The sequence below is a fragment of the Monodelphis domestica genome, chromosome 7, assembly GCF_027887165.1.
Source record: "Monodelphis domestica isolate mMonDom1 chromosome 7, mMonDom1.pri, whole genome shotgun sequence".
In the NCBI taxonomy this organism is placed as follows: Eukaryota; Metazoa; Chordata; class Mammalia; order Didelphimorphia; family Didelphidae; genus Monodelphis; species Monodelphis domestica.
The window spans coordinates 191,327,357-191,346,340 of NC_077233.1; the positions used below are offsets into that span (position 1 = coordinate 191,327,357).

The following is an 18,984-nucleotide window of genomic DNA, read 5'->3' on the forward strand; positions in this document are numbered from 1 at the left end:
ACCCCTAATACAGAGAGGAAAAAGAAAAGATCCCAGAAGAGAACCTTAGAGAGATAGCCATGGTTAGTGTAGTTAGAAGATCCAACAAGAGATCCAGCCCTAGAGATGGGAGGTCCTGGGTTCAAATCTGATCTCAGATACGTCCTCGCTGTGTATCCCTTTCACTTGACCCCCACTGCCTAGCCCTTACCACTCTTCTGCCTTGGAACCAACACGCAGTATTGATTCTGAGGTGGAAGGTAAGGGTTAAAAAAAGGAGATCCCACAAAGGAGACTGAGGAGTGAACAGATAGGACAGGGAGGACCAGGAGAGAACTGTTTTACAAAACATATTAAGGACAGTCTCCAGCAGAGAGAAAGTGATTCACAATATTAAATGCTTCAGAGAGGCCAAGAAGGATTAGGATTGAGAAAAGGTCATTGGATGTGGCAATCAGAGGATCACTGGTGTGTTTGTAAGGGACAGCCGGATGGAGTGACGAGGTCTTTGAAATACTTACACATTAAATACATATGTCTGTTTTGAAATATAGCTGTTTGCCAGTCTCCCTGCTTAAATGGTGGGAAATGCATACGACCAAATCGATGCCATTGTCTCTCTACTTGGACTGGACATGATTGCTCGAGGTAAGTCAACCAGGCAGTGACATTTAGTCAAGATTAACTATGAATCAAAGTTATTTTAATTAAGTTGCTCCATATATGATCCAATGGAAAATCCAGCAGTTACAACTTCAGCATACGTTTCCAGATCTTCAATCTTAGCAGAGGCTTGCAACATCTAAATGTGAGTTGATGACAAGAGCCAGGAAATGCTAGAAGGAAGGAGAGGGAGCAAAGAGAGAGAATGGAAATGGGAATTAGAATGGAAAACACATGCCTATAGGTGACCAGCCTCGATGTGAGAATTACTCATGACAAATTAGGGAAAACTGTTTAAAAAGAACCAGAGCCAGTGGAGATGATTATGAAGCCCTTAAAAATTAAGTATAAGGGAATAGCAGAGGAGAAAGGAATAGGGCAGTATCAGTCTGGGAAGGAAAGGCTTTCCTTGGCTAAGAGAGATTTGTTATAGTAATAGTGTCAGAAAAATATAGAGGGGAAAATTCTGATCATTGGAGAGGATCCTACAAGAAAGAATTGGGTGCACACCTCCCAGTAGAAAGCTGGAAAGGAAAGAGGTAGAGACAGAGTAGAAAGATAGGATTGGCACCATGGGGAGGAGCTGAAACAGGAATCTGGAACTATTTTCCCCTCTGTAATCAGTTTCAATAATTCTGTCAGAAGGGAAAACTAAAAAAATATCTTCAAGTTCTCTGGCTCTGATTGCTTTTTTACTCAATTCATTGGGGAAAACCATCATCTGTCATACATTTTCCCCATGAAACTTTTTTTCAATTAAAGGTTCTCAGAGTTTATAAAAGTTCCTCTGTTATAGGGTTCATTATTTTTCCCCCACTTTAAAATCCTTACCTTTTGCCTTAGAATTGATATATTAAATATGAGTTCCAAGCCAGAAAAAAGGTAAGTGCTACTCAATTGGGCTAAGTGACTTGCCCAGGGTCACCCAGCTAGAAAGTGTCTGAGGTAAGACCTCCAGTCTGTAGGCCTGACTCTATATCTATCCACTAAACCACCTAGCTGCCCCTATTGCAGGGTTAGTTCAAGACCTTTTAAGTGAGGATAGGAAGGAGTTCAAGTTTTTATTGTAATCAACAGATTATAAAATGCTTTCTTTACAGCAATATAGTTGATGTAGTTAAAAGACCAACAAAGAAAGTTGAGGAGTGATCAGACAAGTAGAGGAAGGAAGGACCAGGAGAGAACCATTTCACAAAAACAGAAAGGAATGAGCATCCAGAATGGGAAAATAATGTCCCCATTTTAGAGAAAGGAAAAGATGAGGGACCGAGGCTGTGACTAGCTCATACAGGAAAGTGAGAACAATAAAATGAAGAAGAGATAAAGGAAGAGAAAGAGAGGGAGGAAACAGGGAGAAAAGGTATTGGGGGAAGAAATGGAAGAAGCTCTGACCCCAGTGGAATATCTCTGTTTTTCTGCTTTTCCTATTAATAGTGAAATTCGCAGTTCCTTTTGGTGAGATAATAGAGCCTTCTTTTTATTTCTGATTTTGAGGAATGGAACAAATACAAACTAAATCCCAAAGCCCAATAATATGGGACTCTCTCCTCACTGGTGGAGATCAATGCCCCATGCCTGTTACATTGATAATCCGTATTACATCAGACTTTCATTGCATGTAATTATGACCCAAGAGACAAGATTTAAACAGCAAAACATCTAACACTGTGCTGTAATTTTAATTCTTGTCCCAGGGCAATGTTTCTTACTTCTCCCAGTGAAGTGATTTGATTAAATGAATTTGTACCAAAGTATTAGAGAATCAATTTATTCCCACCTGTCAGAACAATAGCACTCCAAGACTGGTTTTTCCCTGACTCCACAGCACGTCACATGTCTCTATAGACCCCTACACTTCAGGGTATGCTATAGTGGGAAGGTTATCTGATCTGGAATCGGGAAACCTCCATTCTAGTCATTCTGATGCTGAACTACATTTACCTGGAGCAAATTAATCCCTTCTCCTTGAGCCTCTGGATCTTGGTGTATAAAAGGAGATGGGAAATGAGAGAGGAAAGAAAGAGGAACCGAAGTTTGGGTTAAATAGTAATAAGAGTGAGAATAATAATAGCGTAATAACAATAGCATTTAGATAGCTCTTAAAGGTTTACAAAGTACTCTCTTTTGATCTTACAAATTATCTCTAATATTCTTCCATCTAAATGGCTGTGTGATATTCATGACTATCACAATGAATACTCAGCAATTAGGAAATTAGTTGGCCTAATTTCCAACTTCAGTGATGTGCCACTCCCAGCATTCCTAGCCCTCAAATGTTCCCTAAATTGGAGGTGTCCAAACTGCAGCCCACTGCCCCTCTGCTACTAATAAAAATCCCTAGTGCTGCCTGAACCAGATTAAAATGTCCTAAGAAAATATTTAACCATATATATATGACATATGAGATGATATTAATTTTATATGATGTAATATATTTGTATATTAATTTAATGTCATAATATATACATAAATATATATAGTAAAGTAGTGTTTATTTGTTGTTTTTTAAGTCAATATACAGTTCCCAGAGATCTGTTTCTACTGAATTTGTTACCTAAAATCACACCTCACTAGTGAGTAGGTCATCACTTTACCTTCCTATAAAGCTGATCTCATCTATAAAACTTTAAATGATTTAAAAGAAGAAATGTCTTCTTGGAGTCCAGTGTATCCCACAAAGCTCTTTTCAGACCAAGTATTTAACAAATATTATCTGTAAAAGCCAATCCACAAATTAAATGCTAAAGGGCTTAGGAATCCATGGCCCTAAAGCTTCCAGCACCCTTGGTTAAATTCCACTCTACTTGACTGTCCTTTGCCTATAGAATGCGGTTCACTTGTGTGGTTTTGTATTTTCTCTCCAGGAAAAGAAAAACTGGGTTTCATCCCTTCTAACAATACCACAGCAAAGCAGCGCTCTCAAAAAGGCAAGATCATCTCTCCCGGCCAGTCCCTGGGGATTCTGGAACATGGACATTAAAAATCCAACATGGTGCTGGTTCTTTTGGAAAGTTATTTTGTTATTTTTTGTTGTACTTGTTTTTGTTTTTATTTTGTGATATATTTTTCCTTGAGTTTTCCATTAAAAAAATATGCCTGTATTTTCATATGCAAAAATGTATCTTAAGTATATGCTGCTACACCCACATAATATGTACATATTCTTCCATGAATTAGGGAAATTTCATGTATACATTTTGGTTGCTGTTTTGTTTTAATTCCTGTAAGTATGTTGTCAAGTATAAGTTTCACTGCCAAGCAGTGTAATGCAGGCTTGCCATTCCATGGACTTTCCAAGCCCACCACATATCCCAGAAGCCAAGCCATAGTGAGATGACTGGTTGTATCAATGACATGTAAGCTATCCCACAGTTCTCTAAACACAGATTACCTTCTTGGCCACCATACTCATGAGGATGAATACATGAAAAGGAGGGTCTGGTTCATTCCACTTATGTTTATAACAATGAATTTTTCATCTTAACTTAGCTAGATATTTAGGGATTAGATTGCCTACTCCCTGTCTCCCTTCCCCCTCCCCCCCATATAAGATACTACAGATAGTAGGAATAGCTGGTTGCCATGGAAATAAAAGAAGCCCAGCTACCTTTATTCCCTCAACATGATACACAGAAAGACAAGGCAAGGTCTGTAGTAGAAAGAAATCTCTAGGACATAAAAAGCTACAAAGGGCAATGGAATTTTTGTTTTCATTTCTGTTTTGTTTTCCTTTTATCCAAATTGTGATTTCATCAATGTAGGGAGTTCTTGGTGAAGAACTTCCTCTACCAATCAGAAGGCACTTTCTCCGAAACTTACAGTCTTAGAATTCTCCAGGACACTAAGAGGTTAAATGATTTGCCCAAATCTTTCTGACTCCAAGGCCAGCTCTCTATATACACTATACCAAGCTGCCTTTCTAAGGGCATAGTTCTTAATGGAACCTTTTTTCCCCCTCTCTTAATTCCCATCTCACATCTACACTTGCTGTAATAATTACATACAACTGCCCTTCTTGCAACCCCAACAGACAACAGTAGCCTTATCTCATATTTTTGGGATGCCGATGAAAGAAAGATGGCGGAAAGTGGCCCAAGAGCACATTTTTTAATAAATAGGAGAGAGAAGGAAAAAGGAATGCATGAAAGGGAAGACAAAAAGAATTGGGGGAAAGGTATCTTAAATATATGCTGCTACATCTATCCAATGTGTACATATTCTGTCATGAATTAGGGAAATGTCATGTATACATTTTGGTCATTTTTAAAAAATTCCTTTGAATATGTTTGTCAAGTGTATGTTTCACTGCCAACGGTATCATGCAGACTTGCCATTCCATGGAATTCCCAAGCCCACAACATTACATGGAAGCCAAGTCACAGCTAGATGACTGGTTGTATTAGAAAAGAAGACTGGTAAACCACTCCAGAGTAGTCAGGGGGCTCAGAAGTAAAAAGGAGAATACAAGTATAGTGTTCCCATCCATTCCCAAACAAAGGCCAAAATGTTCTCTCTCTAGAGTTTCTCTCTTGAAAACTCATCGCCTCCAGAACCTTTCTATTCCGCCCTAACTAACCTGGCTTTGCCATTTAGAACTCAGTAACCTATTCCTGGATGTCAAGAAATTCCTGGAATTCAAGTTCTTGGAAATAAGTGTTGTGCACTGAGTAGAATTTGGAAAAAATAAAGAGATAATTTGGTATGATTTGGGTTTGGATCTAAAAGCTTCATGAAAAATGAGGAATTTTCTGCCCCCTAAGTCGCCATAGGCATTTGATGCGAACACCCTTGAAAAGAAATATTCCCTGGTGCTTTACTGTGTGTGGGAAAAAAACCAATCTATTGACCTCAAATATATAATGCTTGCATGGCTATTCCTATTCCAGTTTAGCCTTTTCAAGGAGAATAAGGCAATGAGAATTCTGATAGGTTCAAAGAGGTAGAAGGAACATCAAAAATCAATGATTATCTCATCCACTTTTCAGAAGGGAAAGCTGAGTCCAATAGAAATTAATTGACTTACTGAAGGTCACACAACTAATTGATATCAGAGGCAGGGCATGAAACCAGGTCCTCTGACTCTAGAGCTAATATAACACAGATGGCAGAGTACAAGATGTAACATGAGGAAGACAAATTCAAATCTCACCTCTTCCAAGATACTGGACAAGTCACCTCTTATTCGCCATCTATAAAATGAGATGATTGGATGGAATGTGGCCACTGAGGTCCCTTCTAATTCTAAATCTATGACTTTCTCACTTTTTCAGAAAACAGTTCTACCAAAAGAAATTCATTATAGTAGAAAGAGAATCGGGCTTGGGAATTATGCGTCTTGGACCCTAATGCCCACAGTGAACACTAACTACAGGTGCTTCAATTAACCTCTCTGAACCTCAGTTCTCCTCCTCTATAAAATGGAATAAAAATATGTGTACCACCTGCCTCACCCAGTTAAGAAGGCATTACATATATGTAAAATGATGGGGTTTTTAATGGATGGAGTAGTAGCAAGCGCTTTGTAAATGTAGAACCATGTATACTGATTCAGTAAATTGTTGAGCTACCTTTGACTTTTTCTGTCCCTACTTCTCTGCTTTTCCCACACTTTGATCAATATTAGAAATTAGATTTGCCTATTGAGAAGGGGAAGATGTTGGATTTGGTGACCCCAAGGATTTGTTCTGTGATTATAAGAGCTGGTCAATGCTTCAATTCATTCTTTCTGTTTCCAAGAGAGAACTTGTCCCAACAGATACTAAAGGTTCCTTTCAGCTGAAAATATATGATCCTATGAGCAAGAACTATTGGGTTTAAGTTCTCTTCAAGGCATCATGACAGACAAATCCTCTGAAACCAAGGTAAGTCACACATAGAGAGCTAGAATGGACCTCAGAGGTCATCTAAGCCAACTCCTCATTTATAATTGAGCAAAATGAGGCCAAATAAGATTATCAATCAATCAAAAAAGCATTTATTAAGCACATTCTATGTGCCAGGCACTGTGCTAAGCCCTGAGGTTACAAAATAAGGGAAAAAGACAGTCCCCGCCTTCAAGGAGTTTATAATGTAAAGGTGACTTGACTGAAGTCAAAGAGGTGGGAAAGATAAGAATCAGAATTTTGAACCCAGGTCTTTGGAATCTAATATATTGCAGCTTTTTAAAGAAGATAATCAAGATACAATATCCTATCAATGCAGCACCTTATTGGTCTATCTCGTCTTCCATTTTGCCCATTACAAAACTACTGTAAATATTAAAATAACTATTATTGCCTTACTTTATGAGATCTCTAGACAACAGTGAAAATCAGGTTGTTTTTCAGTTTGGGAGTGTTTTTGATCACTGAAGTAAAAACACAAGCAGATACCAGACCTTTTGAGGCACCCCAGAACCTACAAAAGAAAATATAATTTCCCCAACAAATGTGAACAAGACTCCATGAATTAGCTTTGACTAATGAATTATCATAAAAAGCAACAGGAAAATGTTTAGTAATTTGGGTTATATGAAAGTCCATCTTTGTGAACTTGGGCTCAAGAAGTATATGTTTTTATTGTGCACAGCCCAGACACTATTTCCATTAAAAACTGGTAGCTAGGAGGCAGCTGGGTGGCTCTGTGGATTGAGAGCCAGACCTAGAGTTGGGAGGTCCTGGGTTCAAATCTGATGGTTTCAGACACTTCCTGGTTGTGTGACCCTGGGCAAGTCACTTAACCCCCATTGCGTATCCCTCACCACTCTTCTGCCTTGGAACCAAAACACAGTATTGATTTTAAGAAGGAAGGTAAGGGTTTAAAAAAAAAAAAAGCTAGTACCTACTCTGGAATGCCTAGACTTTATGGAATTTTCTGTGTAGGATATGTTGAGTGCTTTCTTGTACTTCTTAGTGAGAAAGAACTTGAAATTACCTTTTGACACGAAGCAAATTCAGCTGCTCTTTCCTGATGTTCATGGAGACAGTCAGGCCTTCTGACCCTCAGACACTTAAAACCTCCTAAAGCAACTATTCCCAGCATAATTATTCATCCCAATACACGATAGCCCAAGATTTGGTGAGGAGGGAGGGGAAAATAGACAGAACCTTAAAGAAGACAGCCATGAGGCTCCATTACTTCAAGCTACTAGTCATAAAGGCCATAGAGGTAGAGATAGAAAGGACCTAAGCTATCATCGAGTCCAATCTACTCATGTTACACATGAGGAAATTGAGGCCCAGGAAGATTAAATAAGTTGCCCAAGGTTATACAGGTGGCAGATATCAGAGGTGGGATCTGAGCTCAGATCCTCTGAGTCCAGAGCCACTTAATACTCTTTCAGCCGCTTAAGAGAAAGTTGCTTAAGGGGCCAGCTAGGTGACTCCATGGATTGAGAGGTCTAGAGACAGGAGGTCCTGGGTTCAAATCTGACCTCAGATACTTCCTAGCTATGTGACCCTGAGCAAGTCATTGAATCCCCATTGCCTAACCCTTACCACTCTTCTTCCTACACAGTGTTAATTCTAAGACAGAAGGTAAGGGTTTACATTTTTTAATTTATTCTTTTTAAAAGAGGAAGTTGCTTTGTTTAACGCTGCCAGTAAGGATTCATTAAAGAGACTTATCCCCATGGGCGTATGCTGAAAGTGACAGCAAGTGGGTGCAGGTCCTCGGTTGGCCTGGGCCCTGTGACACTGCACTCCTGGAAGAAGTATTGCCTTTCTCTTGTCTGGACACTGACCAAGCCACTGTTCTCATGAATCATTTTCACAAGTTTTCCTCTCCACCCTAATAAGTTGTAACCTGCCTCATTACACGCCTGCTCCTCACCCTTCTGAATCATCCCAGAGCTTCTCTTCATAATGTCCTCTAGAGAGTGGAAAACAGTATGTATGCACTAATGCACTGCGTTCACAAAGAAAAATGTACTCTGTCATCAAGAAAATCCCAAAGGGGGGTAGCTAGGTGGCTCAGTGATGGGGAGAGAAGCCTAGAGACAGGAGAGTCTCAGATTAACTCTGGCTCCAGACACCTCCTGGCGACCCTGCGCAAGTCACTTCACCCCATTGCCTAGCCCTTCCTTCTTCTGCCTTGGAGCCCAAACACAGTATTGACTCTAAGACAGAAATAAGGGTTTAAAAGAAAGAATATCTTAGAAACGTCAAACACTGAGGCTCCATTGCAGTCCAGCACTCCCCAGAACTACCCAAGAAAATGAAAATATTTGGGGGAAATGTTTAACAAAATAGATGGAAATACAACAGAGTATAGATAATACTAGTATGTGATTTTCTCAGTCAATGTGCTACCCACAAAGATCCTTATGTATGGTTTAGTTTCCCCCATTTCTTTTTGAGTCTGATGTCATTGCTTTAGAGTATATTCAGGGACCAACCTGAAAAAATAAAAAAGAATCAATTTTAGTAAAAATGAACTAAATTCCACAATTCTTCCTTTCTGCAACCTGCTCTTAAAATTAAAAGTGAGAAGATACAGTCAAAGAATAAAGTTAAAATAAAAAAGAATAAAACAAAATCTCTCCCAGATGGAAATAAAAGAGTCAATATATAAAATAAATTTTGTGGTCAGCTACTTGGCTGGCCTCATGACTGTCCATACCATGTCTGAACGGTTAGTTGCTTAGAGAGGCCGTATATTATGGTAGAAACAGTGTTGGATCTGGAGTCTGAGAATCTGGGTTCAAATCCCATCTTGGATACTTATTATTTTTTTTATTTTTTTAAACCCTTACCTTCCATCTTGGAGTCAGTACTGTGTATTGGCTCCAAGGCAGAAGAGTGGTAAGGGCTAGGCAATGGGGGCCAAGTGACTTGCCCAGGGTCACACAGCTGGGAAGTGTCTGAGGCCACATTTGAACCTAGGACCTCCCGTCTCTAGGCCTGGCTCTCAATCCCCTGAGCTACCCAGCTGCCCCCTTGGATATTTATTAACAGAGTGGCCCTAATCAAGTCACTTTCTTGGCTTAATTTCTTCATCTGTAAAATGAAAGGACTGTATTTAATTAGATTAAAATAAGAGGCCTTTTATGGCTTGAAATCTGGATCTTGAGATACGCAATCCAGATTTGGAACTATATCTGTTCATGTGTCTGAAAAAGGATGTTTTGGAGTTGTGTTTTAATTAGCGATCACTTCTGACTCCCTTCCATAGTCACTAAGCAACTCAGAGAGGATGCTGCCCGGTGCCAGGACTACTTCCAGCTCCAACAGAGTCCTTCGTCACTCCCTAGTTACAGCTGGAGCCTCTGATGTTAAGGCAAGAACATGGTAGGGCTACCTAAGGGTCACACCCAGTCTCCTCTGGCAGTGTTCACAGGACAGCCCTGACTGTTTCATAATTCATGAATGAGATGTTCAAAGGTTGGCTGGGAGGAAGCTCCTTGCTGAGCCGGATCAAAGATCATTGCATTAGGCTAAACACAAAGGGCTTTAGAGAGGAGCTTTAGATCAAATCCACCTCAGATCTCCCCTGATGGGGTGGTAGAAGGGGCAGAACACACAGAAGCCAATCTTTTCCCACTGAATCCCTCTGTTAAAAAAGAAGCCAGAGGAAGTTATGCTTCTGCTTGTCCAATCTTCAGCTTTAACTGCCTGGCATTTGCACCATTCTCTTCCCCCAATCCATTCAGCAGTTAGGTAGTGCAATGGATAGAGAACTGGCCTAGGAATCAAGATCTGGGTTCAAATCCTATCTCAGACACTTCCTAGCTGGGAGATCCTGGTAAATTCACTGAAACCCAGTTCCTTATCTGTAAAAAGATGATAATAATATTAGCATCAGGGAAGCTTGGTGACTGAATGGAAGGACAGCCAGGCCCAGAGATCAATTCTAAGACAAAAGGCAAGAGTTTAAAAAGAACAAGAAGAAGAAGTAGAAGAAGAAGTAGAAGAAGAACAAGAACAAGAACAAGAACAAGAACAAGAACAAGAACAAGAACAAGAACAAGAACAAGAACAAGAACAAGAACAAGAACAAGAACAAGAACAAGAAGATACTCTTCCCAAGGGTCATATTGAACATCAATCAAATAACAACACATGGAAAGTTCTTTGCAAAGCTTAAAGCAATATACAAATGCTAATTAACTCTCATCCTCTTTGATCTAGTTGGCATAGTGGATAGAATTCTGAAAAACAGAAAGATCTGAGTTTGAATCTTTCCCCAGACACAAAGCAGCAAATCCCTTACCATTTCCATGTCTCAGTTTTCTGATCTGTACAATGGGAGTTGGGCTTCATGGCTCTCCTCTAAATTTATGATCTTATGAACTTAAATTTAACAAGGGCCAACTGTGTGCCAGGCGGGACAAAAAAGGTTTGGTGAAGGCATGTCTAGCACAGTGGTGAGCAGAGAGTAAGTTCTCAACAAATATTGATTGATTCAGCTAAGATGGGCATTTGGTGGTAGCAAATGTTTCTGGAATGAGAAAAAACTCAGACCTCCTCAGTCTTTTTAATGCCCCAGTGCTCTACGCTTGAATTATGTGGAGAACTTTGGTGAAAAAGAGAAATTTCATTTCAGACAGAAGGCAGGGGGCAGCTAGGTAGCCCAGTGGATAAAGCACTGGGCCTGGGATCATGAGGCTCTGGGTTCCAATCTAGCCTTAGACACTTCCTAGCTGTGTGACTCTGGACAAGTCACTTAATCCCAATGGCCTAGCCCTTGCTGCTCTTCTGTCTTAGAATTCATAGTAAGACAGGGGAAGGGTTAAAAAAAAAACTGGGGAGGCAGAAACCACAGGAAAAGACCTATTTCCATGGAATATGCCATGGAAAGAGGCGATGTCAGGGAAGGAGAAGAAAAGGATTTGTAGACACCAAGAGGCTAGCAACATGTATGAGAGAAAGTCCCAAGTCAGACCAGGATCTCCCCTAGTAGGATCATTATTCTTGGTGACAGGCTGGTAAACTCAGTCTTTTTACAATATCTCTATCCTGGGGGAAATTCCTGTTGCCTCCCCCTGCTTAGGGTTCTACGGATGGCTGTTGAGTATTTCTGTATTATTCACAATGATTCCATCCCATCAAATCCATCTTTTGCAAATAATGGTATCACTGCATGTTCCTGTGCTGCCTGTTACCCTACAAATAAAGTCTCTCCCTGGTTGGTGCCTGTAAGTATCATTCCTCTCCTTTCTCTTTTCTGATGACATTTCAGGAAGCATGAATGGCTTCGGGACATCTGGGAGCAGGACAGGTTGAAGTTACCTTGCCTGTTTCGTACCCTTGGACCTTAGATCCAATAGTTTAATGGCAGTCCAAAAAAGAAGAATAAATACTGTATTTGTTTTAAACCCTTACCTTCCATCTTAGAATCCATAACATGTATTGGTTCCAAGGCAGATGAGTGGTAAGGGCTAGGCAGTGGGGGTTAAGTGACTTGCCCAGGGTCACACCACTAGGCAGTGTCTGAGGCTAGATTTGAACCCAGGACCTCCCATCTCTAGGCCTGGCTTTCAATTCTCTGAGCCACCCCCTACACACTGTATTTTGATTTAATGGACTGAGGGTCCCAGTCTCTTTCTACCTGAATAATATTGGGCAAGTGAATTCACCCCTGTGTCATAGGATTATGAGATTATCGATCAAGAGGTGGAAGGACCACCAGAGGCCATCTAGTCCAAACCCCTCAGTTTACATGTAAAGAAACTGAGACCCTGGAAAGTTAAGTGACTTGGCCAAAGCCACTCAGGTAATGTCAGAGGCAGGATTTGAACTAAGGTCCTCTGACAACCAAGAGCCCGTTTTCTTTTGATCATAGCACATTAGATTAAAAAAAAATTCCCAAATTAGAAAACTATAAATGGAAGTCTTGCCTCAGGGCAAGCTCCTCAAAAGGCTCAGAGGGAAGAAATAGAAAGGTCATGAATTTATTTGAGGTTGTGGGGAGAGAGAGCACAAGCAAGATCCTAGAGTGTGGGGAGAAGGGAGAGGAAACTGTGTGGGGCACCAAGTGGCTGCCACAGTAGGAAAGAGCAGGAGAAAGAGTCAGATCACTTGGGATACAGTCAATGGGACAAATTTTTATTGCTATCTAGATGCTGAATTCAGTTATTTCTAAAAGTTAGCTTGGGGAAAAGTCACCAGTAGCTAAAGCATCGGGCTTGAAATCAGGAGGACCTGGGTTCAAATCCAACCTCAGACACCTTCTAGCTGTGTGACCCTGGGCAAGTCACTTAACCCCAATCGCCTAGCCCTTGTTTTGCTATCTTAAGAGTTATTACTAAGACAGAAAATATGAGTTCAAAATATATAAGTAAATAAAGTCATCCATCTAAGTACTAACACTAAGCCATAATCACATTAGCCACGCCTTCAAAATGGCCCCTGGCACTACCATTTTATATAATAGTCCATCCAACTGGAAATGGACTGTTTCTTAGAGAGATTTTCATTGGAGTCAGACTGAGATTAGAAAGCCCAAGAGATCATGGGTAGGGCGCCCTCACTGTCTGGTGCCTCCTCTTACTATTGGGGGAAAGGGGGAAGGGAGGAGGAAGGAGGAACTCCCAGCATAGAGCATTTGAAATAACTCGGACGAAGATCTAGCTGTCCTACCCTAGTTCCAACTCTGCATCCAAACCACGTCAAAGGCATTTGTTTCAAAGGATTTTTCTTCTGCCATGGAAATGGTCATTTAGGATATTTTATGCCTCATCTTTACCAATAAAACATTTTTCTACTGTCATCAGGCAAAGGGTGGTCAACTTCGAATCTGAAAGTCTTCATTCCTACGCTGCGCTTCATCGACGAGCCTAAACTGATAACCCCAAAGAGAAGGAACTGCATGAACTTTAAGCCTTCTCCCATGATCTGAGGCACTCATGAAGAAGAAAAGGGTGACAGATGTACATTCCGTTCTCATACCGTGTTGCTTCAGTTACTCACCTTATTCGTTGCCATAGAAACAAAACCAAGAGACACATCATAGCTTGGGCACATACAGGAGTTGCTTTAAAGATTTGTCCTTAGAGTGGGTTAGTGTTAAGGGAATGAATGAGCGAGCGAGTGAAAGAATGAAGAAAGCAGTCATGATGTAATGAACTCAGTGTCAGGAAGACCTGAACTCAAAATCCTGCCTGGGCAACTCTCCCAACTTCTGCTGCCTTGGTTTGTTCATCTGTAAAGTGAGAAAGTTGGTCCTTTCCATCTCCAAATCTATGATCCCATACTAAAATTCAACCTGATATACCATCCTTTTAAAATTATTTCTTAGGGGAGGGAAATATGTATATAGAAATCTGGATTATGGGATGAATTTTGGTGAAAAAGACAAATTTCATTTAAGACTAAGAAGGCTGGGGGCAGTTAGGTGGCTCAGTGGCTAGAGTACCAAACCTGGAATTGGGAGGACCTGGATTTAAATCTGGCCACCAACACTTCCTAGCTATGTGACCTTGGACAAGTCACTTATCCCCATTTGCCTAGCCCTTACCTTTCTGTCTTGAGTTGTTACTCCTTTTTCAAATATTGTTCAGATTCTCACCTAAATCTTCCAGCAACAAATAAAACACTATTGTGCTAGGGGTGGGGAGATATTACAGGGGATTGAAAATGCAAATCCAAACTTCACATCAAAAAAATAGCAAATTTTGTCCTAGGGACAAGCAAGCATCTCAAAATCCAAGATGAGAGGGAGGGATGTTGGCGAATTCAGTTGAGGGAGTGGGAGAAGCCAACAGGGAGGGATCACTTGGGAGGGGGTAGAGAGAGGGGATGCTGGGAAGCCAGTTGGTTGTCATAGTGAGAGAGAGCAAACGAATATCCTGGAGATATGAATGCAAAAGGGAGACAGTCTATTCCTAAGGAACTTACAGGGAGGGCTGTTTTCAGAGGACAGAGACAGTCAAACCATAGGGGAGCTGATTGACAAAGCCTTTCCACTAATAACAGCAGTTCTGAATGGATGGGCTTTGTTTGGTGGCAGCTGAATTTTTGAGGCAGGGCCTGTGCTGTGTTAATCAAAGCAGAGCAGATAACAAGATTCAGTGGCCCAGAAGACTCATCAGCAGGGACCAGAAAAAAATGGAAAATGGCAGGAGTGATCCACGTGATTTTCCAGTTGACTTTTGTTTAGTCACATCCTCTTCTTCTTGACTTCATTTGGGGTTTTCTTGGCAGAAATACTGGAGTGGTTTGCCATTTCTTTCTCCAGCTCATTTTACAAAGGAGGAAACTGAGGCAAGCAGGGGAAAGTGATTTGTCCAGGGTCCCACAACTAATTTGAACTCAAGAAGATGAGTTTTCCATACTCCAGGGTCAGAACTATCCATCCCACCACCTAGCTGCCACAGTTGACTTGACCCAATGCAATGGACCTATTTAGAACTAGAATAGACTTTTATCTACTCACTCATTTTATATAGGAGGAAATAGCATCAGGGCAGTGAAACAGCTTGCCTAATATCTTCATTTCAAGTATTGGAGGGATTTATGGGAAGTAGGAAAATTTCTAACTTTTTTATAGATGTGAGAAGTGTTCAGGAAATTTTTTAAGCCCAGCATAAAACTTTAAAATTTCAGGATGTGTCCATTTTGAGTTCTCAAGCAAGATTTCTATACTATAAAAGGTTATACCCCAAGTTACTACGGGGAAGCTGGGTGGTGCAATAGAAAGAGCACAGAGCCTGGAGTCAGGGAGACTCATGAGTTCATTAGTTTTACTTTCAAATCTGGTCTCGGACCAGAGTCGGGAAGACACGTGTTCTATGTGATCTTGGGCAAGACACTTAACTCTATTCGCCTCACTTTCCTCATTTGTAAAATGAGTTGGAAAAAGAAATGGTAAACCATTCCAGTATCTTAGTCAAGAAAACCCCAAGTGAGATCACAAAGAATGAGATACAACTGAAAATGACTTAACAATAACAAGTTACTATTTGCCTGTTTCTGTGCTAGGTGGCAGACTGGATAGAGCAACAGACCTAGAGTCAGAAGGACCTGAGTTCAAAACCACTTCCTAGCTGTGTGATCCTGGGCAAGTCACTGAACCATGCTGTCTGCCTCAGTTTCCTCATCTATAAAAAGGAGATAATAATATTGCAAGGACCAAAATGAGATAATAATTACAAGGTGGTTTGCACAGTTCCTGGCACATAGTAAGTGACCTGTGAAGAGTCACATAGCTATAAGTGTCTGAGGCTAGATTGGAATTCAGGTCTTCCAGACTCCAAGCTCAAAGTTCTATCTACTGCATCACCAGCTGCCTCAACATCTTTAGGCAGCACAATGTGACCTGAGATATGACAAATTCTGTAGCAAAACAAAGGGGCGTCAAGATTTTGGTCCACAGATCACAAATGCTATTAACAGCCTCAGAACAAGAGGGGGGAAGCATTTAGTCAAAACTGAGAGAAAAGCATGAGGGAGGGTGAAATTGGTTTTGACTGCATTCCACAACCACAAAGGGATGGATGTTTTTCACCTAGAGAAGAGCCAAACCATCAAGAGCTGAACAACAGGCTGTGAACTCAATGAGGGAAAGTGATGACTGGTTTAGTGCCTTATGTGTTTGCTCTAGGAAAGAATAAGGTAAGGGTACCCTGCCTAATATTGGGGTACAAGGAGGGACTGACACTACTAAGTATTCCTTCTCTTTGGCCCACTCTTCTCTCCAAAGACAGAGTTCTCTTGGGAAAGGGGAATAGACTTCCATTTTTTCCAAATCACCATTGGCCATTTCTATGGTGTCTTCTCTGTACAGGAGACACGACTGCTTTAGGAAGACACAGCCTACTTAAGGAAGGCCATATTGCTACACATCCTTGTCTGAAAGCTGGCCAAAGCAGCAAAATGGGGGAAGGTCACAAGCAGCTAGACAAGCACGAAACTGGTGGAAATTCCTGGTGAAGGAGTCAAGGTTCACAGGGGGATGGTTCTATAATCGAGAGCAGACCAGCCTGCAGCTCACAGGAGAGAAGCATGGGAAAACCGAAGTGTACCCACTGGTGGGAGTCCAGGGGCATGGAACATTGCCTGCGATCAACTTTTTCATCACATTGACTGGTTTTGCTGACTTCCTCACCACCTCCCCTTCCTCTTTTTTATAAGGAATGGGTGTTGTATTTTATCATGAGCTTTTTCTGCATCTTTTGAAATAGTCATATGGTTTCTGTTGATTTTGTTGTTGATATGGTCAATTATGATGAACAGATGAAAATATGTTGAATATTACTAATACTGAACCCTCCTTGAATTCCTGATACAAAGCTCACCCGGTCATGGAGTGTGATCCTTGTCCTATAGTGCTGTAATCTCCTTGCTAGTATTTTATTTCAAATTTTGGCATCAATGCTCATTAGGAATATTGCCTCTTGTTTCTTTTTTGAAAATCCTTTGTTATAAGGGATGACTCTCTAGAAAGGTCAGGGAGGATAAAGATACAAGGCAGAATAAAAGCAATTAAAATACATGCATAAATAGCAATAAATTTCAATTATTAAATTTTTGTAATTGTTAAATTATAAATTTTAATTATTTTTTTAAATTCAAGTAAGTATCTCTGCTTCTCAAAACCCAGAAAAACTCAATCAAAAAATTAATCAACCACAACATGACAATGGGTTCGAATCAAGAACACATGTGATACCCAGTGGAATCACGCATTGGCTATGGGGGGTGGGGGAGGAGGAAAAGAAAATGATCTTTGTCTTTAATGAATAATGCTTGGAAATGATCAAATAAAATATTATAAAATTAGAAAAAAACTTTAATCAACCAACTACATATGCTCCAACAGATTTACATGCTCTTTCTCTGGAGAAAAAGCTCTCAAATATTGTCATTTGCATTCTAGACACACTAATTACAAAATAAAGCAGAAACACAAACTGGAGCTATAAATGAATATCAAAGAAGTCCAAATTCCAGACCTGGGAACCTTGCCCTTTCTCAAGGAAGAAATATTCTCATAAAAATAACACGGACAGGAAGCTATTTTTGAGTTTCTAGTACCCAACACAAGGCCTTGAACATGGCAGGAACACAATGATTATTTAGTTCCATTAAAACCTAATTTAAATTGTTTGTGAATTTCTCAGTGGCTCCCAACTAGCTCTTCTATTTGGCTATAGAGTCCTCCCACTATGATCCCTACCCATCTTTCACACTTTATTATATGTTACTTCCATCCACCTACTCTACAGTCTAGTCAACCTAGTCCTCTTGTTTAAAAAATAAAAAATAAAAAAGAGCTGAAACAAAGTGAGTAGAACCAGGGTAGCAATCTACACAGTAATAGAAATATTGTACAGATATCCAACTTAGAGGGATTTAGTAATTCTGATCAACACAATGACTCACCATGATTCCAAAGGATTCATGATGAAACATATTGTCTACCTCTAGATAATTGATGGACTAGAGTGCAGATTAGAGCATATTTTCTTCTCTTTCATTTTGCATGACTATACTTTTTGTAATAAGTTTTTGTTTTTCCTTCCTTCTTAAATGTCAGGGAAGATAGGAAGGGGAAGAAGAAAATTTATAACTAAAAATATTTAAACTGTGTTTTAAAATAAATAAATAAAAAATTTTAAATGTGATAGAAAGAAAAAAGGAAGAAAAAAGAAAGAAAGAAAGAAAGAAAGAAAGAAAGAAAGAAAGAAAGAAAGAAAGAAAGAAAGAAAGAAAGAAAGAAAGAAAGAAAGAAAGAAAGAAAGAAAGAAAGAAAGAAAGAAAGAAAGAAAGAAAGAAAGAAAGAAAGAAAGAAAGAAAGAAAGAAAGAAAGAAAGAAAGAAAGAAAGAAGGAAAGAAGGAAAGAAGGAAAGAAGGAAAGAAAGAGACACAGATATGTATAGACAGACAAATGTGAATAGATAGATAGATAGATAGATAGATAGATAGATAGATAGATAGATAGATAGAAAGGTAAGTAAATGGATAGATGATTATTGATTAGCTGAATGAGTCTCTTCAGGATGATTGTAATAATCTCCTAAATAGTCTTTTCTAAATAGTCTCTCTGCCCTCCAAATACAACCTTCCCTCTGCTGCCTGAGTAGTCTTTCTTTTGAACTATCCTTAGCATAGCAGCCTTTATCTTGAATATCTTCACAGGTTCCCCATTGACTGATGAATAACCAGTAAACACTTGCACAACATTTAAAGGTCTTCTACTGTCTCGGCAGGAAGATTGGGATCTCTTCTTTTTATTGTCAGTGTAAACATTCACTATTCTATGATTCCTTACAGCAAAGAATATATACATATATATATATATATATGTTTGTGTGTGTGTGTATGTATGTATGTATGTAGTAGTCTCTCGGTAACTGAGGAAGACAATTGTCTTTGTGCGTTTTTGTGCACAAAGACACTTGTGCATGAAGATTTAAGTGGAAAA

The 18,984-nt window shown here is 39.9% G+C and overlaps 1 protein-coding gene and 1 long non-coding RNA gene across 2 annotated transcripts in view; both read left to right on the forward strand.

Annotated features, from left to right (window-relative positions):
* The window catches only part of SVEP1 (sushi, von Willebrand factor type A, EGF and pentraxin domain containing 1), a 341,958-nt gene extending 335,743 nt beyond the window's left edge, over positions 1–6,215 (forward strand). The window contains exons 47-48 of the mRNA XM_001374596.5: positions 534–627; positions 3,507–6,215. Coding sequence (XP_001374633.2) covers positions 534–627; positions 3,507–3,537 — 125 coding nt within the window. The 3' untranslated portion in view covers positions 3,538–6,215. The remainder of the gene's footprint in view (positions 1–533; positions 628–3,506) is intronic.
* Positions 6,216–15,245: 9,030 nt separating this feature from the next.
* Positions 15,246–17,084, forward strand: LOC130455570 (uncharacterized). Its single transcript, XR_008913646.1, has 2 exons — positions 15,246–16,172; positions 16,345–17,084. It is a non-coding gene; the product is annotated as an uncharacterized LOC130455570 (long non-coding RNA).
* Positions 17,085–18,984: the final 1,900 nt, after the last annotated feature.